This window comes from Equus asinus, chromosome 26 (genome assembly GCF_041296235.1).
Source record: "Equus asinus isolate D_3611 breed Donkey chromosome 26, EquAss-T2T_v2, whole genome shotgun sequence".
Classification (NCBI taxonomy): domain Eukaryota; kingdom Metazoa; phylum Chordata; class Mammalia; order Perissodactyla; family Equidae; genus Equus; species Equus asinus.
The window spans coordinates 37965123-37992461 of record NC_091815.1 but is presented as its reverse complement, the minus strand read 5'-3'; the positions used below and the strand labels follow the sequence as shown (position 1 = coordinate 37992461).

Below are 27339 nucleotides of genomic sequence, written 5' to 3'. Positions count from 1 at the left end.
TATTTATCCAAAGAACTTGAAATCAACAATTCAAAGAGACTTTCTGTTCAATGCAGCATTAGTCACGTTAACCAAGACCTGAAAGCAACCCAAGTGCCTCTCAACTGATGAATGGATAAAGAATATGTGGTATACATATACACAATAGAATACTACTCAGCCATAAAAAAGACAAAATCAGGGGCCGGTCTGGTGGTGCAGTGGTTAAGTGCACATGTTCTGCTTCTCGGCAGCCAGGGGTTCTCCGGTTCAGATCCTGGGTGTGGACATGGCACCGCTTGGCAAGCCATGCTGTGGTAGGCGTCCCACATATAAAGTAGAGGAAGATGGGCATGGATGTTAGCTGAGGGCTAGTCTTCCTCAGCAAAAAGAGGAAGATTGGCAGTAGTTAGCTCAGGGCTAATCTTCCTCAAAAAAAAGAGGAAAAAAAAGACAAAATCATTCCATTTGCAGCAATATGGTTGGACCTTGAGGGTATTATGTTAAGTGAAATAGGCTAGACAGAGAAAGATAAACACTGCATGATTTCACTCATATGTGGAAGATAAACAAACACATGTACAAAGAGAACAGATTAGTGGTTACCAGAGGTGAAGGGGATTGGGGGGTGGACAAAAGGGTAAAAGTGAACACATATATGGTGAATGATAAGTAACAGTGTACACCTGAACTTTCATAATGTTATAAACCATTATGACCTCAATAAAATAATAAAGAATAAAAATAAAAACATAAAAAAATCAACCAATGTATTTAACAAAATAGAGAGGGAAATATGTTTAGCTGATCACATGCAGAAGAAAAATATTGGTTATGACCAATAGGTTTTCATTATATTTTAATGGAATTTTTTCTCATTTGAATTGTGAAGAAATTTATAAAGAACTAAAGAAACATCATGCTTATAACGGAAAAGTTGATATATTTGCCATTGCAATTAGGAATGACATAAAGAAATTTTCCATCACTACTCTATTAAGCACTGTGCTGGAGGTCCTAACAAGTGCATTAAGGCTAAAGGTGATGATGATGATGATTGATGATAATAATAATAATAATAAGGTATAAGCACTGGGAAGAATGGTATAAAATTTTATTTCAAGTGGCTGAATTGTTTACATAGAAAAAACACAGTAAACAATTACATTAAAAACAGTAACTTTATCAGCATCACTGGATGGAAGATGCAAACATACAATCGAAGTCATTTCTATGCACCAGGAAAAATAAGTAGAAAATGAAATAAACAAACCAACCAAAAAAGCACCTTGCTTTGGTTATCTTACCCAGAAAAGTCTTGAGATGGAGATTCATGGAGAAGTAGTTTATTTAAGGAATGATTCTGGAGTGTGGATGAGGGGCTTACAGAGAAGTAGGGAGATGGGAGAAAAAAGAGAAGGAAGCCAAAAGAGGGATGACATAACCAAATTGCAAGGGAGCTGATTTCGGAAAAGTCTCTCAGGTGAACCCTGAAAAAAATTCACACCTGAGGGCCGCCCCCCAGAGTGAAAGGGAGTTAGGTTATTCCTACACCTTTGCCCATCAGCCTGGAGTTGTAAACTGACCCAATGGGACATAAATTCCCAGAGACTTCTGATTCTCCATGTTTGCAGAAACAGTGGATTCTGACAGACTGAGGGTAGCCCTCCGTCAAGGAGACACAGGTGCTGGCTGTGGGGAGTGAATGAACACTAGGAGGTGGTGTTCACAAAATTGAAAAGAGTATCCATTTTTAACATGGGCAGAGCAGTTTCAGCATCTGCTACGTCATCCCTTCTTTGCACCACTTAGAACATTTCCTGCCTCTCATTAAGTTTACTGCATCCATTTTTCAGGATGGTTGCTGTTCAAAATTTCAAGGGAAAAAGACACACAAGGTGAGAGTTACTGGGAAGATACACCCCCCTCCCCCACTGCTGCAACTGGTTTCATGGCCCTTGTTACATTTATCATCTCCCCCACTGTGTTAATTATTGTTGCTGTAAAAATTCTCCACAATCTTGTTGGCTTAAAAGAATACACATTTATTCTTATAGTTCTAGAAGCAAAAGTCTGAAATCATTTTCATTAGGCTGAAGTCAAGTTTCCAGCGGGACCACACTCCCTCAGGGGGCTCAGGATAAGAATCTCTTCCCTTGTCTTTTCCAGTTTCTAGACCTGCATTGCTTGCATTCATTGGCTCATGACCACTTCCTGCATCTCCAAAGCCAGCAGAGTAGCATCTTCAAATTTCTCTGTGCTTCCATTGTCTCGTCACCCTCTCCTCTTCTGTGTACCCAAATCTCTCTCAACCCCTCTCTAAAAGGACACTTGTGATGACATTTAGAAAATCCTGAATGGTCTCCCCTTCTCAAGATCCTTAACTTTATCATTCCTGCAAATCCTCTTTGCAATAAAGTTAATATTCGCGGGTCCCAGGGATTAGAACCCGGTTATCTATGGGGCTACTATTAGCCCACCGCATCCCTCTACCACCCTTTAGAGATTTCTCTCATTGTTAGCAACACATCCACTGGTCTGATTAATATTCATGGTTGGCTAACCCATGCCTTCATTCTTAAGGGGAAATAGCCCCTATTTTGTTGTTTTTGTTTGTTTGTTTGTTTAACCATGATCCTGTTGGGCTGCGTTTGCTTAAATTGAGCATTTATGATTAATTTGGCATTTGAGTACTAAGAGACACTCTCTCTATGATTTCCAAACACCTCTTCCTTGACACATTAGGTAGCAACAATACTACCTGATGAAGATAAGGGCTACTTACCATCTTCTTCTATGGCTGCTTTCTAACCAATATGAAGAGCTGGAAATGATCAGGAGGCATCTATAGATTCGAGTTCATTGTAACCCTTATTGCTTCCCAGGGTTGAAGTGATCTTCATCCTGATAATCAGAATACCTAGACCCAGGACACCTGTAGTTGTGGGATATGAAACACATAATTCCCAAGTATGTCACTGCAGGTGATGGTGAAAAGAATCACTCTTAATTAAACCCTCGGTTTCCAGAACTATAGATGTTACCTATTGTGTACACAATATTATACAATTGCCACTATTGGACATGGAGATATCCAAGGAACCCGCCCTTGAAGGTCAGTGCTCCACCCTCTGCAGAGTGTCACCTCCATGCTGGCATCTTACCTCTACTAGTAAGAGGCCATTGCAAATTCTATCAGGCTGACATCTCTTAGGTTATTCTGTATATAATAAAACTAGTAACTTCCTTGGCAGTATAGGCATTTACCCACCTCATTTGCCATAACGTGCGTACTCCAGTGTGAGACAATGAACTCAGATATAGTAGTTTTGGCTGAGGCCATGCAAGCAAGAAAGACAAATACATACCTGGATCATGTGTCAATCTTGATAAAGACTGATCACTAGCCAACAATGGTATGGGTCTTATGCCATCAACTTTCAACAAGTGGCTAGTTTGTCTCTGTGAGAGGGCTAGCACTATATCAAGGGCTTTGAATCACTCTGATGTTTGGACATTCAACAGCAGCAGAAGTTAAGACATCCTTGATGAGAAGACATTCATGCTGTTAGGCCAGATGCATAGACTATATTTGCTATCATGGCTACTCCATAATGAGCCCATTGTACACCTGTTGGCTGATAGCCAAAGACATAATCTGGCTACATAAACAGAAAAACATAAGAGATCAGTATTTCTCTGTACATCATTTACTATCTCTAAGCCCCATATAAGCCTTGCATCCATTCACTTTCAGCCTGTGTGTGTACTTAAAGCTGAAGTGAGTCTCTTGTAGGTAACATATACTTTTTAAAATTATCTATCTGTGCCTTTTGTTTGGAGAATTAAGTCCAATTACACTTCCAGTAATTATTGATATGTAATGACTTACCAATGCCATCTTATTGATTTTTTCTCACTCTCTTGCTATTTCCATGAAAGTGGAAAACAAAAAGAAGTGGAGGTAGCTGTACTTATATCAGAAAAAAATAGACTTTAAACCAATATGGAAACAAAAGACAAGGCCATTATATAATTACAAAGAGGTAAACTCATCAAGAAGATACAGCTATCGTAAATACATATGCATGCAACATCACAGCACCTAAACATCTTTAGCAAATACTAACACATCTGAAGGAAGAAATAGACAATAGTGTAATAATAGAAGAGTGCGTCAATACTCCACTTCTAGAAATTGATAGATCATCCAGATAGAAAATCAACACAGAAACACTGGACATGAACCATACTTTAGACCAACTGGACTTAATAGACATATACAGAACACTCCTTTCAACAGCATTTGAATACACAGTCTTCTCAAGCACACACGGAAGACTCTCCAGGATAGATCATAAGATAGAACACAAAATGAGTCTTAACAAACTCAGGAAAATTGACATCATACCAAGTATCCTTTCTGACCACAATGGTATGAAACTAGAAATCAACAATGAGAGGAAAGCCAAACAATTTACAAACATGTAGAAACTAAACAACACACTCCTTAACAACCAGTGGGACAAACAAGGAATCTAAAGGAAAATAAAAGAGTATCTTGAAACAAATGAAAATGGACACACAATACACCAAAACCTATGGGGTGCAGCAAAAGTAGTTCCAAGAGGGAAATTTATAGCAATAAATGCATATATTAAGAAAATAGATATATTTCAATTACCAAACCTAACTTTACACCTGAAGGAACTGAAGAAGAAGAACAAACTAAGTCCAAGGTTGGTAGAAGGAAGAAAATAAGAAAGATCAGAATGGAAACAAATGAAGTAGTCACCAGAAAAACAATAGAAAGGTCAACAAAACTAAGAGTTGGTTTTTCAAAAAGATAAATAAAATTTTCAAGCCTTTAGGGAGATCAATTAGGAAAAAAAGAGATAATACTCAAACAAATAAAATCAGAAATGAAAGAGAGGACATTACAACTGATACTACAGAAATATATAGGATCATAATATGTTACTATAAACAATTACGTACCAACAAGTTGGATGACCTATAAGAAATGGATAAATTGCTAGAAAAATACAATCTACCAAGATTAAATAAAAAAATAAATAGAAAATCTGAACAAACCAACAAAAGGAGGGACCTTGAATCAGTTATCCAAAATCTCCCAACAGAAAATCTCAGGACCAGATGGCTTCACTGCTGAATTCTACCAAACATTTAAAGGGGGAATTAATGTCAATCCTTCTCAAATTCTTTCAAAATATTGAAGAAGAGGAAGCACATACAAACATAATTATCATAACACCAAAGCCTCATAAGGACAATACAGGAAAAGAAAATTAGGGACCACTATCCCTGGTGAATGTAGATGCAAAAATTAACAACAAAACCTTAGCAAACAAGATTCAAGAACACATTAAAAGGATTATGCACCATAATCTAGTGAGTTTGGGACACAAGTATTGTTCAATATAGGCAAATCAATAAATGTGATACACCATATTGATAAAATGAAAGATATAGATCATATGATTGTCTCAATAGATACCAAGAAAGTATTTGACAAAATACAACATTCTTTCATGATGAAAACTCTCATGAAATTGGGTATAGAATAAACATAGCTCAATAAAATAAAGGCCATGTAGTATAAGCCCATAGCTAACATCACCCTCAACAGTGAAAAGCTGAAAGTTTTTCCTCTAAGATCAGAAACAAGCAAGGATGACCAGTCCTATTCAGTACAGTACTGGAAGTCTTGGGCAGAGCGATCAAACAAGAGAAAGAACCAAATGAATTTAAATCAGAAAGGAAGTAAAATGGTCTCTGTTTGCAGATGGTATGGTCTTATATAGAGAAAATGAAAAAGACTCCAAAAAATTGCTAGAACTAATGAGTGAATTTAGTAAATTTACAGGATACAAAATCACCACACGGAAATCAGTTGAATTTCTATACACTAAACATGACAAATCTGAAAAAAGAATAAAGAAATAATCCCCTTTACAATTGCATCAAAAATAAAATAAAATTGTTAGGAATAAATTTAAACAAGGATATATAAGAATTTGATGGGAGGTGGTGTCAACATTCCAGTGTAGGCAGACTCTTAACTCACCTCCTCCCAAAGACACAACAAATTTACAACCACTCTTGGAACAATTACCCCTGAGAAAGAACAGAAAAACTGGATAAAAGGAACACCCACAACAAGGGACAGTGCTAACTGAGACGAAAGAGGTAGAAATTCATTTCTGGAGGGAAAAAAGCCACCTTCACAAACTGTGGCATTTCATGACTGGCTGGGAGCAATCTTAAGGTAAGCAGCTTTCCCTGGAGGAGTGGGGAATCTGAGAAGGGGAGCATTATCACTATAAGAAGTTTTTGGACTCAGCACAACCAAGACGAATGTTATAATATCTGGCTTTACTGGTTACTAACAACAATGGGGAGTACCCCAAAAAGCTATGAGACACAAGGGTAAAAAAGCCTGCTCTTAAAGGGCCCACAAACAAACACCCATTTCAGAAAGCAGTCTAAAATAACTAGAAAGAAAGAAGCACAGTTCTTTGGTGAAAAGGGACTCAGTTGACAGGCTCTGGGTGCATCTTGGTGAGAGGTGAGACCTCCCCAGGCTGGGACCTCCTCCTGAGATACTGAGACATTTTTGGAAGCCATTTTTGTGACCTAGTATAGGAGTACTGACAGACACTGGCAGATGCTATTGGAGTTCTTCCCCTGGCCTGTAGCCTGGGGTCTGCTCCACCCAGTAGATCCCTGACTTAATCCAATCAGTCAGGGCAGGCAGCTGGCCCTAGGGACTGGCCCCACCCAAAAGCAAGCCCTCTGACAACTTGTGGGCCCACATACATGGCGTGCCTGGAAACTCTGCAACCCAGCAAGTGGGTCTGCCTCTCTGGGGCAGGGCATATATGAGGAGCAGGTGGAGGCTTTGGGGAATTGGTGGAGTGTGTGGGGCCTCTGCAGTGGGGTGATGGGGCCTGCTTCAGTAGATTGGGGCGTGCACATGAGGCAGGACTGTTTTGATGATGTATATGGCCCTGTGGGTGGTGAAGCTTGTCAGCTGCAGCGGAAATGTACTTCTCAAACAGCCACCTAGGAGATCGGCCTCACCTTCCAATGCTTGAAAAAGTTAAGTGCTCCTGTGCCTGGGGCCAACCCCACTCAGCTTCAATCCTGAGAGAGCTGACAAGTGCCTTGCAGGCCAGAGGCCTACAGAAATTATAAGCTCCTGAGTCAAGCAACCAGCCAAGCTGGGTGCCTACTCACTTAAAAGAAAAACTGCAACAGTAATCTGCTACTAGACCTTGCAACAAACTGTGCTGGGGTTCCCTATGCCAAATAAAGCGACTGAAGGGTCCATAGCAGCCACCACACAGATGAGAATTACAACCAGCTGGCCAGGGGGACAGCATAGCCTACCCAGGCACCTGCAACAAGAGCAACTCTGCCACAACAGAACACACATAGCCCACATGGGGGAAACTCCTGGAACATTTGGAACTGATGATGATGAGGAAGCACACTGGTGGGCTTCATTAGGCATCTCTTATGTAAGCCTACCTCTCCAAGATTGGGGGATGTAGCTGACCCACCCAATACATACATATAAGCACAGAGAAAGAGGTAAAATGAGGATACAAAGGAAAATTTTCCAAGTAAGGGAAGAGCACAAAACCTCAGAAAAAGAACTAAATGAAAAAGAAATAAACAATCTACCTGAAGAGAGTTCAAACAGTCATAAGTATGCTCCCTGACATTGGGAGAAGATTGGATGAACTCAGTGAGAACTTCAACAAAGAATTGAAAAATATAAAAAAGAACCAATAAGAAATGAAGAATACAATATTGGAAATAAAAAATTCACTAGAGGGACTCAATAGCAGAGTATATGATACAAAAGAATATACCAGCAAGCTGGATGAAAGACTAGAGGAAATCACCCAAGCTGAAGAAACCAAATAAAAAAAGAATTAAAAAGAATGAGGACAGTCTAAGGGACCTCTTGGACAACATCAAGCAAACTACCACCTATATTATAGGTGTCCCAGAAGGAGAAGAAAGAGACAAAGGGGCAGAGAATCTATTTGAAGAAATAGTAGGTGAAATTTTTCCTAACAGAGGGTAGGAAACAGACATCCAAGTACAGAAGCTATGGAGATATCAAACAAGGTAAACTCAAAGATGCCCACAGCAGGATACATTATAATTAAAATGTCAAGAATTAAAGTTAAAGAGAGAATCCTAAAATCCACAAGAGAAAGGTAACAAGTTACACACCAAAAAAACCCATAAGGCTATCAGCTGACTTCTCAGCTGAAACCTTACAAGCTAGAAGGGAGTGGCATGATATATTTAAAGTGCTGAAAGGAAAAAAACCTACAGCCCAAAATACTCTACCCAGAAATGTTGTCACACAGAATGGAAGGAGAGATAAAGAGTTTCCAAGACAAGCAAAATTAAAGGAGTTTATCACCAAGAAACCAGCCTCACAAGAAATGCTAAAGGGATGTATTTAAGTGAGAAAGAGAAGACCACAAACAGGAATAAGAAAATTACTTTTAAAAAATTAATAAAATCAATGGTAAAGGCAAATATACAGTAAGGGCAGCCGATCAACCACCTATGAAGATAACGTGAAGGTCAAAAGACAAAAGTACTAAAATTATCTATTTCCATGATAAGAGAGTGACAGATACACATGTACAAAATAAGAGGTTAGACCTGATATGAAAAACATAAAAGGCGAGTGGAAGGGAACAAAAGAGTAGCAGTTTTAGTGAGAGCTCAAACTAAACAGATAATCAACTTAATATGGATTGCTATATAGGTAGGTTATTATATATGAACCTCATAGTAATCACAAACCAGAAACCTATAATTAATACACAAAAATTAAGAGAAGGGAAGCCAAAAACAATACTAAAGAAATCCATCAAACCACAAGGGAAGAGAGCAAGAAAAGAAGAAATCAATAGAGAAGAACTACTAAAACATCCTAATAAAATGTAACAAAATGGCAACAAGTGCATACTTACCAATAGCTACTTTAAATGTCAAGGGACTAAATGCTCTAATTGAAAGGCACAGGGTGGCCAATTGGATAAAAAAACAAGACCCAAATATATGCTGCATACAAAATACACGCTTTAGACCTAAAGACACTCACAATCTGAAAGTGAAGGGATGGAAAAAGATACTCTATGCGAATGGCAAAGAAAAGAAAGCTGGGATAGCAATACTTATATCAGACATAATAGACTTTAACAAGAGGCAAAGAAGGTCACTACATAATGATAAAGGGAATAATCCAACAAGAGCATATGACATTTGTAAATATCTATACACTCAACATAGGAGCAATTAAACATATGAAGTAATTATTGACAGATATAAAAGGAGAAATATACAGTAATACAGCAATAGTAGGGGACTTTAACACTCCACTTACACCAATGGATAGATCATCCAAGCAGAAGATCAATAAGGAAACATTGGCCTTAAATGACACATTAGACCAGATTCACTTAGTTGATACATACAGAACATTTCATCCAAAAACCACAGAATATGCATTCTTTTCAAATGCACAAAGGAAATTCTCCAGGATAGATGACATATTATGCCACAAAACAAGTCTACATAAATTTAAGAAGACTGAAATAATAGCAAGCATCTTTTTTGACCACAAAGATATGAAACTAGAAATCAACTACAGGAAGAAAAGCAGAAAAGCCACAAATATGTGGAGATTAAACAAAATGCTAATGAACGATTATTGATTCAATGAAGAAATCAAAGGAGAAATTAAAAAAATACCTGGAGACAAATGAAAATGAAAGTGACATGCCAAATTTTATGGTACACAGCAAAAGCAGTTCTAAGAGGGAAGTTTATAGCAATACAGGCTTCCCTTAACAAACAAGAAAAATCACAAACAAAAAACGTAACACTGCACCTAAGGGAATTAGAAAAACAACAAACACAGCCAAAAATCAGTAGAAGGAAGGAAATAATGAAAATCAGAGCAGAAACAAATGAAATAGAGACTAAAAACACAATAGAAAAAATTCAATGAAACTAAGAGCTAGTTCTTTGAAAAGATAAACAAAATTGACAAACCTTTAGCTAGACTAACCAAGAAAAAAAGATAGGCTGAAATAAATAAAATCAGAAATGAAAGAGGAGACATTACAATGGAGTCCTCAGAAATACAATAGAATATAAGAGAATACTATGAAAAGCTATATGCCAACAAATTGGAAAACCTAGAAGAAATGGATAGATTTCTAGAATCATACAATCTTCCAAAATTAAATCAAGAAGAAATACAGAAATTTAGTAGACCAATCGCCAGTAAGGAGATCAAAAGGCAATCCAAAACCTCCCCAAAAATAAAAGTCCAGAATCAGATGGCTTCCCCGGCAAATTCTGCCAAACATTCAAAGAAGAATTAATATCTATCCTTCTCAAACTCTTCAAAAAAATTAAAGAGGAGTGGAAGCTTCCTAACTCATTCTACAAAACCAACATTACCCTGATACTAAAACCAGAAAAGGACAACATAAAAAAAGAAAATTATAGGCCAATATCACTGATGAACATAGATGCAAAAATCCTCCACAAAATACTAGCAAATTGAATACAACAATACATTAAAAAGATCATATACCATAATCAAGTGGGTTTTATTCCAGGGATGCAGGGATGGTTCAACATCCACAAATCAATCAACGTGATACACCACATTAACAAAATAGAATAAAAATCACATGTTCATCTCAATAGATGCAGAGAAAGCATTTGGCAAGATACAGCATCCATTCCATTTATAGTAAAAAAAACTATGAATAAAATGGGTACAGAAGGAAAGCACGTCAACATAATAAAGGCTGTATATGAAAAACCCACAGCTAATATCATTCTCAATGGAGAAAAACTGAAAGCTATCCATCTAAGAACAGGAACCAGCAAGGATGCCCACTTTCACCACTCTTATTTAACATAGCATTGGAAGTCCTAGCAACAGCAATCAGGCAAGAAAAAGAAATAAATGGGATCCAAACTGGAGAGGAAGAAGTGAAGCTGTCACTATTTGCAGATGACATGATTTTATATATAGAAAAGGCTACAGAATCCACCAAAAATTTTTCAGAAATAATAAATGAATACAGTCAAGTTTCAGGATACAAAATCAACATAGAAAAATCAGTTGTGTTTCTATACACTAACAATGAAGTAGCAGAAAGAGAAACTAACAATACAATACCATTTACAATTGCAACAAAAAGAATAAAATATCAAGGAATAAACTTAATCAAAGAGGTGAAAGATCTGTACACTGTAAACTATAAAACATTGTTGAAAGAAATTGAAGAAGACACAAAGAATTGGGAAGATATTCCATGATCTTGGATTGGAAGAATTAGTATAGTTAAAATGTCCATACTTCCTTAATCAATCTACAGATTCAATGCAATCCCTATAAAAATTCCAACAACACTTTTCACAGAAATAGAACAAAGAATCCTAAAATTTATGTGGTACAAGAAAAGACCCAAATAGCCAAAGGAATCACGAGAAAAAAGAACAACACTGGAGGTATCATGCTTCTTGCTTTCAAAATATACTACAAAGTTATAATAACCCAAACAGCATGGTACTGGCACAAAAACAGACACACAGATCAGTGTAACAGAATCAAGGGCCCAGACATAAACCCACACATTTATGGACAGCTAATATTCAAAAACGGAGCCAAGAATATACAATGGAGAAAGGAAAGTCTCGTCAATAAATTGTGTTGGGAAAATTGGGCAGTCACATGCAAATGAATGAAAGTAGACCATTGTATTACACCATGCACAAAAATCAACTCAAAATGGATTAAAGACTTGAATGTAAGACCTGAAACTATGAAACTTCTAGAAGAAAAGATAGGCAGTATGCTCTTTGAAATTGGTCTTAGCAGCATATTTTCAAGTGCCATGTCTGACTGGGCAAGAGAAACAAAAGAAAAAATAAACAAATGGGACTACATCAAACTGAAAAGCTTCTGCACAGCAAAGGAAATCATCCAGAAAGTGGAAAGACAACCTAACAATTGGGAGAAGAGATTTGCAAACCATATATCTGATGAGGGTTTAATATCCAAAATATACAAAGAATTCATACATCTCAACAACAAAAAAACCTAAAAATCCAATTAAAAAGTGGGCAAAAGATCTTAACAGCAATTTCTGCAAAGAAGATATACTGATGGCCAACAGGTACATGAAAAGATGTTCAACATCACTAACCATCAGGGAAATTCGAATCAAAACTACAGTGAGGTAACACCTTACTCCCATCAGAATGGCTATAATTAACAAGACAGGAAACAACAGTGTTGGAGAGGATGTGGAGAGAAGGAAATTCTCATACACAGCTGGTGGGAGTGCAAAGTGGTACAGCCACTATGGAAAAGAGTATGCCAACTCTCAAAAAATTAAGAATAGAACTACCATATGATCAGCTCTTCCACTGCTGAGTATTTATCCAAAGCACATGAAAACACAAATGAATAAAGATAGATACTTCCCTATGTTCATTGCAGCATTGTTCACAATAGCTAAGACTTGGAAGCATTCTAGGTGCCCAGCAAGGGATAAGGGGATAAAGAAGATGTGGTATATATACACAATGGAATACTACTCTGCCATAAATAAGCGATGAATTCCAGCCATTTGTGAAAACATGGATGGACCTTGAAGGTATTATGCTAAGGGAAATAAGTCAGAGGGAAAAAGTCAAATACTATATGATCCCACTCATAAGTAGGAGATAAAAACAACAAACAATCACATAGAGACAGAGATTGGATTGGTGGTTACTAGACAGGAAAGGGGGAGGGAAGAAGTTTAAATGGGTGATTAGGCACATGCATGCTGTGATGGATTATAATTAGTCTTTTGGTGGTGAACATGATGTAATTTACACAGAAATTGAAATATAATGATGAACACCTGAAATTTACATAATGTTATAAAACAATGTTACCATAATAGAAAATAAATTAATTTAAAAAATTAAAAGTAGAGCTACCATATGATCCAGAAATCCCACTTCTGGGTGTATTTCCTATTCAATAAAATTATGATCTCATAGAGATATCTATACTCCTAAGTTCATTGCAGCATTATTCACAATAACCAAGATGTGAAACAACCCACATGTCCATCAACCAATGAATGGAATACTATTCATCTTTTAAAAAGAGGGAAAGTTTGCCATTTGTGAAAACAAGGATGAACCTGGAGAGCGTTATGCTAAGTGCAATAAGCAAGACAAAGACAAATAAAACATAATTTGATTTACATGTGGAGTCTAAAATAGTCAAAACCACAGAAACAAAGTAGAATGGTGGTTGCCACGGGCAGGGGAAATGGGGAGACAGAGAGATGCAAAGTTTCAGTTATGCAGATGAATGAGTTCTGGAGATCTAAAGTGCAGTCATGTGGCTACAGGTAGCAAGACTCTATTGTGTCTTTGAAATTTGCTTAAAGGGTGGATCTTAGGTGTCATCACCACACAGACACGAAATGGTAACTCTGTCAGTTGATGGATGTGGCAATTAGCTTGATTATGCTGATTATTTCACAATGTATACGTATATCAAAACATCACATTGTGAACTTTAAAAATAAATGACTTTTTATTTGTCAATTTTACCTTAATAAGCCTGAAAAAATTTGTTTCGTGTAATTACACGAAGGATTTGGGAAGTGAAATAAGTCAGACAGAGAAAGACAAACACAACACGACTTCAGTTATATGTGGAAGAAAAACAAACACATCCACAAAGAGAACAGATCAGTGGTTACCAGAGGGGAAGAGTGAAGAGGGCAAAGGGCCACATATGCATGGTGATGGATAAAACTGGACTGTTGGTGGTGAATATGATGCTGTCTATATAGAAACTGACATATAATAGTGTACTTCTGAAATTTACACAGTGTTATAAGCTGATATGTCTTCAATAAAATAATTTTTAAAAAGTTCTGCCTGGGAAGGAAGTGGCTCCGAGGAGGCGGAAATGACTCAGAGGTTTTGAAGGAGGGCGATGAAGAAACAGGTGGTGCCAATTTATAGAAACAAGGAAGTCAGTGAAGGAATGTGTTTGAGGGGAAGAAACTCCACAATCCCAGCTCAGGGGGCAGGGCCATGCTTTCTTCTGAGAAATGGTGATCAGCCTTCTAAGCATCTCCCCAAGCCTCCCTTTCCCCCAGGGTCGTCCTCCCTGTGAGGGCCCCATTGGCTCCTCCAGGCACCAAGGTAGAGAGAGGAACAGCACTCAGTTTGTCAATCTCTTGCACTTCACATCCACTCTTCAAATCCACACCACCACGCCCCCTGAGTCCTTCCTAACAACCCCTGATCTATCACAACACTCAAGACGTCTCATCTATATCATCTCATCAGCCTCCTCCCTGGTCCTCCAGTCCAGGCCTCCACTCCACTTCATTCTTCTCGCTGCCTCCAAAGGACTCTTCTAATAACTCTCTCTTGTCTGATCCTGCCCTGCTCAAAATGCTTACTGTTTCCATCTTCAAAAAACATACAGTTGCACCATCTGATGTTCAAGGCTGTCAATGATCAGGGCTGAGCTAAACTCACCAGCCCCAGCAAACACAACTCTCCTCCTCAACCAAACTCATCATAGTTAACCACACACATGCACAAACACACGCATGAACTGAGCTACTTAACAATTCTGTGCCTTCCTCCAGCTGTTCCCTCAGTCGGTCTGCACCTAGCCCACTCCTTTCCAAATTGCTAGTCCAAGTAGCTGTCTGGTATCTTTCTAGTCAACTGTAAATGTATTTTGTCTTATAAGTTTGTGTAAGAAATATACATGAAAAACATATCAATGACTTACAATACTGATCAACACACCATCCATGGGCTAGAGTAATGTTGGAGTTTTATTTTTAATATAGTTAATTATCAATAAGTTCTTTCTGCCTTATGTTTTCTACATGGTGATAGTCTTTATAAAATAGAAATCTGTTCATACTGTCTTGTTGCTTAAAATCTTCCCATTGCCTCAAAGATAAAATTAAAAATGCTTTCAAGCTTCTCAAGATCCTGTGTGGAAAGGTCCCGCGTTCTCCTGATTGGCCTCAACTCTGAAAACAACTCAGATCTTTCTGGGCAAGGATGCCCGCCCCACCACCTCTAGGATAACCCCTGCTCCTACTTTGGGTCACTGCTTCCCCAAGAAGGACCCCTCACAACCAGGACCCAGGTAGCAGGACATCTACTTGTTATTGAATCTCATTGTACCCTGTTTTCTTTTTTCTTCCAGCTTGTATTAAAACAAGACTACAGCTGAATTATTTGCCACCTAAATATTTGTAATCTCTGTCTTCATTCACCTTAGCCCCAGGAGTCATGGGGAAAGACTCTGTCAGCTTCACCAATGACTCTCCAGTGCCTGGCACCATGAATGGACAGGGTAACTGCTCAGTAAATATTGACTGACTTCCTAGCTGATGAAAGGAAGGAATAAAATTTGCATTTACAGAAGCTCAGCAAAGGAAGTGATTTGCCCCAAGTCACGAAGCCCCTATAAGAGGCAGACCCAGAATTGCAACAGAGGTTGTGCTGGCTCTTCTGCCATCTCCAAGCCTCATGTTCTGAAACAGGTGTCACTTTAAGGATTTGTGTTGGCACGAGGTGGAGGCAGAGTGTGTGGGGTATGAAGAGACTCAAATCTGATCTGAAAGATCCCCAGTACAGGGGCTGGCCCCGTGGCCGAGTGGTTAAGTTCGTGCGCTCTGCTGCAGGCGGACCAGTGTTTCGTCGGTTCGAATCCTGGGCGCGGACATGGCACTGCTCATCAGACCACGCTGAGGCAGCGTCCCACATGACACAACTAGAGGAACCCACAACGAAGAATACACAACTATGTACCGGGGGGCTTTGGGGAGAAAAAGGAAAAAATAAAATCTTTAAAAAAAAAAAAAAAAAAAAAAAAAAAAGAAAGATCCCCAGTACCTACTGTCTCCTCAGCCCCACACTTCAGGAAGAGCAGAGTGAGGCCCTGGGAGGGGCTGTTCTCCTTCTTATGAGGAACTACTGATGAGGAACTCGTGATGTGTTGCATGGAGCCCGGACCTTGTCACACCCCATGTGTCTGTCCTGCCAGGCTCTGTGGACTTTATACATCCTCTGCACGGCTGGAGACCATGGGAAGCAGTGCCGGGACACCTTCCCTCATTGCCTTTCAGTGACTTGGTGAGTTTTAAGGAAAAGAGGATTGGTGCGGTCACCTCTCCTTTGATGTCCTGGTTATTGAGACCTCAGGACTCAGTAGGCTCAGTGGAGGGGGACTTCTCGGGGGAAGGAGAGTGTGCTCAGCCCCAGATCTAACCCCAGCTCTCAGGGGCCCAGACTATGCCTGGATCTTCTATAGGTGGGAGAGTCACACTCTCACAGGGAACTCTCTTCCATGGATGCCTCAGGGACCCTTGGCACCAGGTACAGGCAGGTGAGTTGTCCCCCACACCTCCTGCTTCATCCTACTGAACCCCCCTGGGCAACTGTGGGAGCACAGAGGGTTTGGACTGATAATGAGTAGTCAGAGAGGGACCTTGAGTGACAGCTGTGGAGGCTGAGGAGAGAAGGGCTCCCCTGAAACTTCAGGTCTGATTCCTTTCCAAGAGCCCCCCCCAAAACATCCATATGGACTGTCCCAGGTCCCATGGTCACCATGGAGAGCCCTGTGACCATCTAGTGTCCGAGGTCTCTGCAGGTTGAAATTTACCATCTGTATAGAGAGATGGTCTCTAAACCTTTGGATACAGAGGCCCCACAGGACTCCAGCAAAAAAAAAAAAAAAACCTGTTTCTCTACAAATCTATGAGATCCAATTCCCTGCTATAGGCTCCTCTTCACAGGCAGAAGGGAATGACGTGTGGCCTCAGGGGACCTCAGCACTCACAGTCTACACCTGGTGTATGTTGGCTGACAGTCTCCCTCTCTTCAACACAGCTCCTTCCTTCTCCCTCAGGAATGTAGCTTGCACCCTCCCTTTCAGCCCACCCAGGCTCTGTGATGGAGTCAGGAGGGGATCTATGTGGTCAGTATGAGAGGAAATGCATGAAGGGAAAGACCCTCAGCTGAGGTGGGGGAAAAGAGCTGACTCTGCCCATGGTGCTGATTTCTGGGGTCGGTTAAGAGTGATCAAGGCAATTTTGGAAGAGGAAGGTAAAGATAGCCTCTCATTTTCAGGTCGAGGAAGCTGGGGGATTCAGTAGAACTTATAACCTGAAGTTGAGTTCTCTCAGCCATCCTTGGATGAGATATCAACAAAATTCTATCCGTATCTGAAACTTTATTCTCTCCTCTCTCAAAAGCAAAATCCTATCCTGCATTTCAAAAGGCTCAATTAGTTCTGAAGTTCTCTGCCAGTGAATTTCTGTGGAAGAAGGTCCATAAATTCTTCTCTGGGGATTTCTGTCCATGCTGAGCATGTTCTGTCCCCACCAGGAAGCACTGTCATTGCATGAGAGGAAAGGAGAAAGGCAGGATTTCTGCCCAATTCCCATGAGCAGCAGGTTGTCACCCAGATCTGGTCATTCTCTGAAACTTATTCCACAAGAACTTATGTTTAGTATTCCCCTCCTCCATCTCCATGTTTCCTGGTATTCCTTGGTATTGAAATTTTCAAATTTCCAGTGCCTATCTTACATCTATAGATATCTGTATTTTGTCCATGTGCCCTTCTAAATATTTTATTTTATCATTTACCTTTTTTGCTTGTTTCTCATCAATCTTCTTACATAGAATACAAACTGAAAGAATAATTAGCTTATGTTAATTAGGATTATTTTTCATCTGAGAAAAACAGCCTATTTTGTAGATAGCTCATCATTTATTTTCTAAAAGAATACTTTGATAGAGAGAAGAAAGGAAAATGATGTGAAATATGTAATCCTGAGCCAGAGACAAAAAGAACTGGCTGAGACGGAGGAACTGAAAGGTAGACCCAGCCCTTCACTCCTTCATATTACTAATTCTCAGGACAAAATAAAGCCCCAAATGGACATCTCTGCCTCCTAAGTAGATTGAAGATGAGACTCTGGAGATGCTCATCTCAAGGGATTGAGATTGGCTTTAGCTAGTTTTTGAGACTCACTGGAGATGAGAAAAGAGATTACCTATGCATGCCTAAGTATCCTCATTCACACTCTCTGGTTTTGGCTCTCAGGAGTAGCTGATAAGCTCAAACCCTCACAAAACAAGTCAGACTCCAGGAGGGATGAGTAAGGAGAAATTCTCAGTTATGGAGCTGGGTCCAAAGAACCAAATCCTGTCAACAGAAGGCAGGTGCCCTGGATGGACATGCAGGGATCCTGGGGTGATTTCAGTCTGCCCTGACCACTGTGATCTCTTGGTCCTCAATTTCTAGAATCAAACAACCAAGATTACACAATGGAGAATCTCATCTAGATGGGCATGTTTGCCTTGATCATGGTGGCTATCAGGGTGCTTCTGTTTCAACTCAGCCCAGTCAGAGAATGACCCAAAGTTACAGCCAGGAGATAAACACAAGAGGGAACACACCCACTATTTAGGGAGATAGAAGCTTGGAAATAAATCTGATGATACCAAGAGGTTCTGGAAGAAAATCAGAGGCATAAATAGGGAGAGCAGTCTGCTGAGAATATTGAGAATGTGAACATAGTTCAGGTGTAGGAAATATATGGGTTGTTCCTGTCGAGGCTTTTCTCTAGTTAAATTGTGGTAATTTCTCTCTGTACCACTATTGATTTTTCTTGACTGGACCCCTTCTTTTCTCACCCCTATAACACGTGGCTGCATCCACATGATAGGTTTGGGTCCACATCTATGTTCATCTTCATGCTCTGCTCCAATTTCCTGTAATATATTTTTCTCTATTTTTATTTACCACATAATTTGATGTGTGTACCTCTTCAAATCAGAATACAGAATCTGTTTTAAATAACTGAATAAATGGATGACAATTGGGTCCAGATCAGAACAGATAAATCCAAAATAACTCCCTAAAACCCTTTTTGGATCCATTAAGTCTTTCTTTCCTTGTCGGATGATACCTGTCATAGTTTCTCCTGAAATACCAAACCAACAGTTTGAATGAGCACACTGCTGAGTGAAGTGAAAGTCAGGTGGTATACTATAACTCAGCGCTCTGAAAAAAAACATTATTAAAAATGGTCTTTACATCCTATAAAGATACGTCTGAACGTTTTGTTCAAGATGGAATCCACAGGGTCTTGTGGAACACTGGCGATATTCTTGACTTTCATTTGTATACTAATCAGTCTATTTGTTATTACTGATAAATAATACATTTCTATTTATAACTTATGTGTATATTCTGTACAATTTTGTGAGGTGAGATTAAATTAAGGTGGAGAAAGCTGTAGCCTTCACTAGACACTGAACATCAACCAAAGTTTCTCTTTATCTGTTATATCAAATATTTCATATATTGGCACTGAGGTTCTCTCAAAACATGATCACCATCAACCTGTTCAGGTTCACCTAAGTCTAGTCAGACAGTGAGCCACTTCCCAGGTGAGAAACTGGGTCTCTGAAGACATTGCCCAATATCACAAGATGTAAAACTATGAACGAAAATGAGTTCATGTGAGTTTCTGAACCCACCATGTCCCATGAATCTGAATTGAGATGAAGGTTATCAGTATGGACTTGGGTGTTATTTCAGAGATGAGGTTCAGCCATCTTCAATTCTTGTTGTCAAAATCATTGTTCTTTGGGAGCCTGATGGTAAGAACTCTTATTCTGCTATCCTAGAGTAAGTCCATAATCTTTTAATGTTTGGAAATAAAAGAATATTTTGAAGTATCGCCACCATTTTATTTAAGCGTTGTTGCTTCTTTATGAATTAAGATATCCTGTATTCTCCTACTTTCCCTTTGAATTTCCAGACCACGTTTGGTTTGATTAAGATTTACTTCTTTTGTACAATTACATTAACCAGTTGGGATGTTATAAATTGCACTTTTAATTTTAGGTAGTTAACTCCATTGTTTATATTGGTATTTAGATATGGTTTTGAACTATTTTTGATGCATCCTCTGCTTTAGATAGGAAAAGAACGTTTCACCTTAGCTGAACTCTCAGTACTTACTTTCTTTCAAAAGTATTCTCTCTCTCTCTAACACACACAAACTAACACACACACACACACAATATTTTGACTCAGCTTTCTTAAATTTAAATATGTGTGTATATGTGTATGCATATATAAGCAAATTTTTCCAAAGTTTATTTGTTTTGCCTTTATTTTCCTCACTTTTTAATCTCAATTTCTCTGATTTTCTTATTGTTCTTTGGCTTAAATACGTATTTTAGTGTTACTTTTGGTGAGCATGTAAACAGTAAAATGTCTAAGACCTTGTACATCTGTAAACACCTTATTTTTGCTCTTTATTTTTATTAAGATACTTGAAAGCATTTTCTTATTTCAAATAAAAAATACAATCCAACTTTAAGGAGGGGAGAATACATCTGATGGTTAAGGATCTACTACCAACACCCTTCTCATCTCTCCTGATGATGAAGCCTGACGTGGAGGTTTCAACATGTGAGACATGAGTCCAAACATGTCAGATGCGCCCCAGGTCTCCTCAAACTAGGGGATTTCTCCTCTGCTGACCCTTTCACCTTTGCCCCTTAGTAGTAATTTGAGTGAGTATAGAATTCTTCACTCACAATTAATTCTTTGATTGTACTTTTCCATATCTTTTGGCATTTTTGTGTGTGTGTTTCAAGCTCAGCTCCCATCGATTTCCTTCACTTTGCCTTTAAAAATCGAGACTCAGATTTCGTTGATATATTCATGCACCTGACCACTTATGTGTTACTTCTACATGTCTCCAGAATACCCGCTATTTGCCTCTAGGCCTGCTGCAGACATCATTCTCGCTGCTTTCCTTCTGAAATTCACAACATACATTATTTTTCCCTTTCTATTCCCCATGAATCTTACTTTTCTCATTCCAGTATATGTTGCATCCTACAAAATTCCCTCAATATTGTATTCCAGTTTCGTAATTGGATCTTTGGCTATGTCATCTCATTGAGGAAAAGTATATTTTGAGTATATTAAATGAAAGTGTTATTTTTGCCTCTAAGATATTTGTCTAATTCATTTCTAAAATTCCATACACTTCTGCAATATAACTCCTTTTGTTTTTCCAAGAATTTAATTTCCTCTTTTATTTTTTCAGATATTTAGACATGCTCATATTAAAATGAGTTTCATTTATTCCTAGTGTTCTATTTCCTTGGATATGAAAATTCCAGTCATGACTTGGTACATTGTCTTTCACAGCACTGTTTATCATTATTAGGACTTCTCTTTGATGTCTATTTATGTTGAATGCTAACCTCCTACACACCTGATTTTCCCTAGTTTATCCCAGGGCTGTCCTGAGCTTCAGGGCTGAAAGGAGTGGATTGTTGCAACTGAACTGCCCTGTGGTAACCCCTCTCCCAAACTTAGCATCTGACTGGGCATGTGCTCAGAAGGGTTGGTTCCACTATGAACCTCATACTCACACATAGACAAACATCTATGGGGGACTATACTGAAATGAATGTGTTCCACAAACACATGGGACATGACTCAGTGCTGACCTCTGGGCTGGGTCAGTGGGCAGAGATAATCTAGTGCCCACCCACATATATGAGGGAGGGGAAATACAGCTTCCAACTTTAACCTTGAGCCCTGCTCCCTTCCCTGTCTGTGAGGACCTGGGATCCCTCTCCTTTCCATGTAGATGTGAAAACCTCCACTCTAATGACCCCTTGATGGTTCCAGGCACTGTGGCTACTCAGCTTTGATTTTTTTTTTCTTGCCATTCTCTCTCTATTTCAGGACTTTCATTTCTCTTTTTCTGCAATTGACTATGGCTGCAAACCAGAAATATTACAAACAACATTTCTCAGTGTTAGGAGCAGATGGGGGTTCTTGAGTGGGCAAATCCATCATCCACCATGACTGTGGAGTCTGACACCTTGATACTCTCATGTTTCAAACCCCACACATCTTAATCAGGACTGGAAGTTAAAATGATTTATCCCTCCTATGAACCCAGCACCACTGACCCCAAAACACCTCTGAGGAGTGGGACTCATGACAACATGTTGCAGATGGGGAAACTGAGGATCAGAGATTGGACATTAACACTCAAGGTCACATGGGTAGTATATGAAGATGAAATATTTAAATGGTAATCAGCCTTGTCCCCCAAAACCAGAGCACTAACCCACTCACTGGCCCCTAAAGGTCAAGACAGTACCCCAGGATGAGGAAGAGAGCTCTGCCCAAGGGAACAAGGAGTCTGAGGAGGTGGGAATGACTCAGAAGTCCCCCAAAACCAGAGCACTAACCCACTCACTGGCCCCTAAAGGTCAAGACAGTACCCCAGGATGAGGAAGAGAGCTCTGCCCAAGGGAACAAGGGGTCTGAGGAGGTGGGGATGACTCAGAAGTTTGTTCCCATAGAAATGGTAGTGGATGCTGTTGCAGAAAAAAGAGAAGTCTGTGAACAGGGGATGTGATAGAAAGAAAACCCACACTCTGGGGCCAGCATAAGGGTGACGTTTCCTTCCTTTATTTCACTGTATTTCTTCTTTGTGCTCATTGTCCCAATGACCTCGACCTGAACTGTACAGTTAGATGTTGAGCGTGTGTCTCTGCTGATCTGAGCTCTGCAGTGCAGCAGGAAGCTGCATCTTCCCTGAAACATATCCAGGTCATAGATGACCAGTGTTTATGGTGAGGACACCACAGGGATGTTGTGATGGGTGGGCTGAGGATGAAGACCCCATGGGGGAGGCTCTGAGAGCGAAGGACATGTCCTGAATCACTCTCACCTGGCAGGAACATCTCTGCCTCTGTTTGCTGCTCCAAACTGTAAATGAGACACAGCTTCCTGGAGAAGGCAGTTCCCTGAACTGGGGGCTGCTGACATGACAACTCTGTGACAGGGAGGACCAGCCTCAGAGGGAACACATGCTGTCCCTGTCTGTCCTGCTGGACACCGTCGTCTCCTTCTGCATTGCTGAGGACAGAAGGAGAAGACACCATGACTCCTACCCTTATGGCCCTAGTATTCCTTGGTGAGATTTGAGGAGGGTGAGGGGAAGCCTTAGTCTGGGTGGGACCCCATGCCACAGCCAGGTCCTGGTCTGTCAGGAGACCCCAGGACTCAGGAGGCTCATGGGGAGGGGAGGTTCTGCTCAGGATTCAAGGGCAAATCTCTCACAGGGAATTCTCTTCCAGGGCTGAGTATGGACCCGAGGACCCCAGTGCAGGCAGGTGAGTCTGTCCCCAGATCCCCAGATACCACCTTCTCATTGGAGGCAAGGGGTCACCCTCAGGCAGCTGGGGATGGAGAACAGCAGTTTGGGTTGAGGGATGGGGATCATCTGAGAGGTTCCTGGAGCTAAGAGCTGGGGGAACTGGGGGTTTGGAATGTCTTTTGACCCAGCCTCTGATATCATTCCAGACACTCTCCCCAAACCCACCATCTGGGCTGAGCCAGGCTCTGTGATCCCTCGGGGGAAGCCAGTGGCCATCAGGTGTCAAGGGACACTGGAGACCCAAGAGTATCGTCTGCATAAAGAGCGAAATCCAGTGCCTTGGGACCAAAAGAGCCCTCTGGAGCCCGGGGAAAAGGCCAATTTCTCCATCCCACACATGACAGAGAAATATTCAGGGACATATCACTGTTACTATCTCGGCCCCACTGGCTGGTCAGAGCACAGTGACCCCCTCGAGCTGGTGGTGACAGGTGAGAGGACACTCAACAGTCCCAGCATCAGGCTTTGCCCTCAGGATGGGGATCGACTCTCAGGGATGTGTCCCTTCTCACAGCCCAGCCCTGGGGGATATGAGGGATGTGTGAGCCCATTTAACATACTTCCTCCTCCTCTCCTAGGATTCTACACCAAACCCACCCTCTCAGCCCTGCCGAGCCCACTGGTGATCTCAGGAGGGAATGTGACCCTCCAGTGTGGCTCAAAGCTTGGATTTGCCAGGTTTGTTCTCACTAAGGAAGGAGAAAACAAGACCTCCTGGACCCTGGATTCACAGCGACAACCCAATGGGCAGTTCCAGGCCCTGTTCCCTGTGGGCCCTGTGATCCCCTTCCACAAGTGGATGTTCAGCTGCTATGGCTTTTACAGGAACTACCCTCACGTGTGGTCACATCCTAGTGACCCCTTGGAGCTCCTGGTCTCAGGTGAGGCTCCTCAACCCTGTGCAGTATCCCTACAATCTATTCAGGGCCCTATCCTCAAGAGATGTCTGGGCTGGGATGGGTGTGATGAGTCTCTGAGGCAGGGTCACCTAGAAGTGGTCTGCCCCTCATAGGCCCTCCTATCCCTGCCCACACCCTTCCCTCTTTATACCCCTTCCTGGAGTATAAAAGATGCCAGGTAGGCAGAAAGGGGCTCTTGGGGGTGGCACAGGACAGATGTAGGAGAAGAGCAAGAGTGAAGTGGACTCTAGGGTCAGGCCCAGCCACTCATTCCCTTCCTGTCCCCTCCAGGACCAGCTTCAGACCCCAGCCTGTCACTGACATGTCCCATCTTTCTCAGAAACCTCTTTTCTCAGGAGGAGCACAGACCCCCCCCCCCCGCCCCCGCCAAGGGCAGTTCTGAGAGTTCTCAGAGGATCTAATGCCAACTCAGATACTCAAGGACAGGCTTGTGTCCCAGGGACACCTTTTGTACATCTCTTGAATGTTTTCCAAGTTTAACCATGGTGAGATACATTTAAAAGACTTCTTAGTGTCAAATATTTGGATATTAACCCCGCTGAATGATGTCTACTATTAATTCACACTTCCTGACATGTATAAGCCTATTTAGAATTTTTACCTTTGGATGTATAATTGGAATTGATCTATACTTTGTTTTTTCTCTTTTTTATGTTAAAACTGGTTAAAATACATTTTCAGGGTTACCTATTTTTTTGTACTCACCCAATTTTATAATGTCACTCATTTTTCTGTTCCTTAAGACTTTGGAGACCAGAAACGTGGACTTTCTTGGTTTTGGATATTTGAAAGAGAGAGGGTAGAGATTACCTTTTGTTTTTCTTTCATTTAGTGTTTACTGAGTGCCATTAACCATTACAAGATTTTAATATCTAAGATGCTGAGAAATTCACACATTCTTGCAACTCAGTTTCTTACCCAGCACTTTAGCCTGAAAAGTTCAAATATAAAATTGAATGGCTAGTCCTCTCTCCTTGAAATTTTATATCAGTTTCCAGAGTTCTTTGAAAGAGAGAGCCAGAGAGAGAGAGATGATGATGATGATGATGATGATGATGATGATGACAGTTATGGAAACTCCCTCATGTGTCCTGCCATTTCTGGCCTCTCTTGAATGCACCAAGCCCTGAATCTCAGCTCCTCTTTCTCCCCTAGACCCTCCCTACATCCCACAGACATGACTTTATTCCTTATTGAAGAACAGACTGAGATCTTTCTGGGGACCCGCTCTTCCTGCAGCCTGTGAGGCACTTCATCTGAGTCATCACATGGTTCTTCTCAGGCTCCTTTTTCTATTTAGGAATCAGCTTAAACATCATCTCCAAGGGTGACCTTCACTGTGACACTGTGCAGAACAGACCAACCTCCTTATTAAATAATTTAATTCTTCTAATTAACCCAACCTGTGCTATATGGCTTACACTTTCTCTCTTCTCTCATATGTATATAACCAATCTCTCAACCATGGATCCTGTGTCCCCAGTTGAACAAACAGGAGCTCTTGTATCCGGAGAGTTAGCTTACTTGGTCCATATCCCAGAATGTACAGAGAACATACAAGAACTATTATTTCTGTATTGAGAGATGATCTTTCTCATAAATTCTTAGGTCTTGGGGCACATCCAAATTCTGTTCCAAAGTGAATCAGAAGCAAATTCTAAATTCAAAAAACAGAGAGACTGAAAGAATCAAATAAGAAAATAGGAAATCCTTCTACAGCAAAGAAAGTGTTCACTAAGAGACTGCATAAAAGTTATGTCATGAGAAACAGAGGGAATTATAAAAACACAGAGCCCAAAGGAAATGCTTGAGTCACTCAACTCCTCATCCATGCCCACTTTTTTATGATTCTCAGAAAAAGCTCACATGATCAGGCCATCACAAAACAAGTCAGACCCCAGGAGTAGTGAGTAGGAGGAATTCTCAGTTATGGGACTGGTGCAGGGGATCATGTCCTATCAAGGGGTGGCAGGTGCCAGGGTGGACCTCCTAGGCTCCTGGGGTGATTTTCCTCTGCTCTGACCTCTGTAACCTTTCTCTACACTATTTCTAGCCTCACACCCTCAAGATTACACAGTGGAGAATCTCATCCGGATGAGTGCAGCTGGCTTGATCCTGGTGGTCCTTGGGATTCTGCTATTTCAGGCTCAACACAGCCAGAAAAGACCCCAAGAGGCAGACAGGAAGTAAACACAAGTGAGAAAAATGCACAGTTCAGAGTAGTAGAGCCTTGAAAGTAAATCTTGTGCACCCAGGAGGTTCCTGAAGAGCATCTGTGGTGTATGATCAGTGAACTGTCTGCAGGTCATTGTGAGGTGTAGTAGTTATCGTTCATGTGCAGGGACAATGTCTGCTCCTTTCTGCCATTAAACTGAGGGACATTCCTTCACAAGCACTTTTGAGTTATCTTGGTGGGTTTGTAACTTTCTCTCTTTTTGTGAAATCAGCATGTATCCCAAAGGACAGATTTGGGTCCACACTTTCTTGCACTTTCATGCTGTGGTACAATTTCATGTAATACATATTTTTTTAAATTTCTAATTACCACATACCTGATGTGTATTAAGGTGTCTCCATCTCTTTGTTCAGAGCATGTAATTTCAATAAATCAATAAATTGACATAACAAGGATCCCACCTGAAAGAGATAAATGCAAAATGATGCTCTAACACCTCTGGACTCCACAAGCCCTCCACTCTTCAATGCTACCTGTGTAGTTTCTTCAGAAATATCATCACTTGGAATCAAGACATTACTGTCTCAAATCATAGCAAGGTTCTAACAGCTCTTGAAAACCCCATTCTTAAAAACACTCATTCAAGACTTTTTCCAGTTTCTCTGGTGTATATAGTCCCTTCATGGCCAACTTCAAGGTGCCAGTGTGAGGTCCCTGATGTAGAGTTTGGAAATGATGCACAAATTTGACTATCACAAAACAATCCAAGCCAATAGGACACCTTGAATGCCACTCTGAGAGCCCCAAAATGCACCTAAGTTTCCTTGTACTTTATGTATAATGATCATTC

The 27339-nt window shown here is 40.5% G+C and overlaps 1 protein-coding gene across 14 annotated transcripts; it reads left to right on the top strand.

The window, feature by feature from the left end:
* Positions 1–16022: 16022 nt before the first annotated feature.
* On the top strand, positions 16023–26941 carry LOC106840882 (leukocyte immunoglobulin-like receptor subfamily A member 5). Of its 14 annotated transcripts, XM_070499267.1 has the most exons (8): positions 16035–16248; positions 16427–16501; positions 22704–22806; positions 22912–23150; positions 23314–23349; positions 23540–23824; positions 23972–24274; positions 26367–26941. In XM_070499267.1, the coding sequence occupies exons 4-8, from the start codon at positions 23117–23119 to the stop codon at positions 26501–26503; spliced, it is 795 nt and encodes a 264-aa protein (XP_070355368.1). In that variant the 5' UTR covers positions 16035–16248; positions 16427–16501; positions 22704–22806; positions 22912–23116; the 3' UTR covers positions 26504–26941. The 14 variants fall into 14 exon arrangements, with proteins under 14 accessions (XP_070355370.1, XP_070355367.1, XP_044615145.1 ...); XM_070499266.1 differs by lacking the exon at positions 16427–16501 and having other exon boundaries at positions 16028–16248; XM_070499265.1 differs by lacking the exon at positions 22704–22806 and having other exon boundaries at positions 23019–23150.
* Positions 26942–27339: the final 398 nt, after the last annotated feature.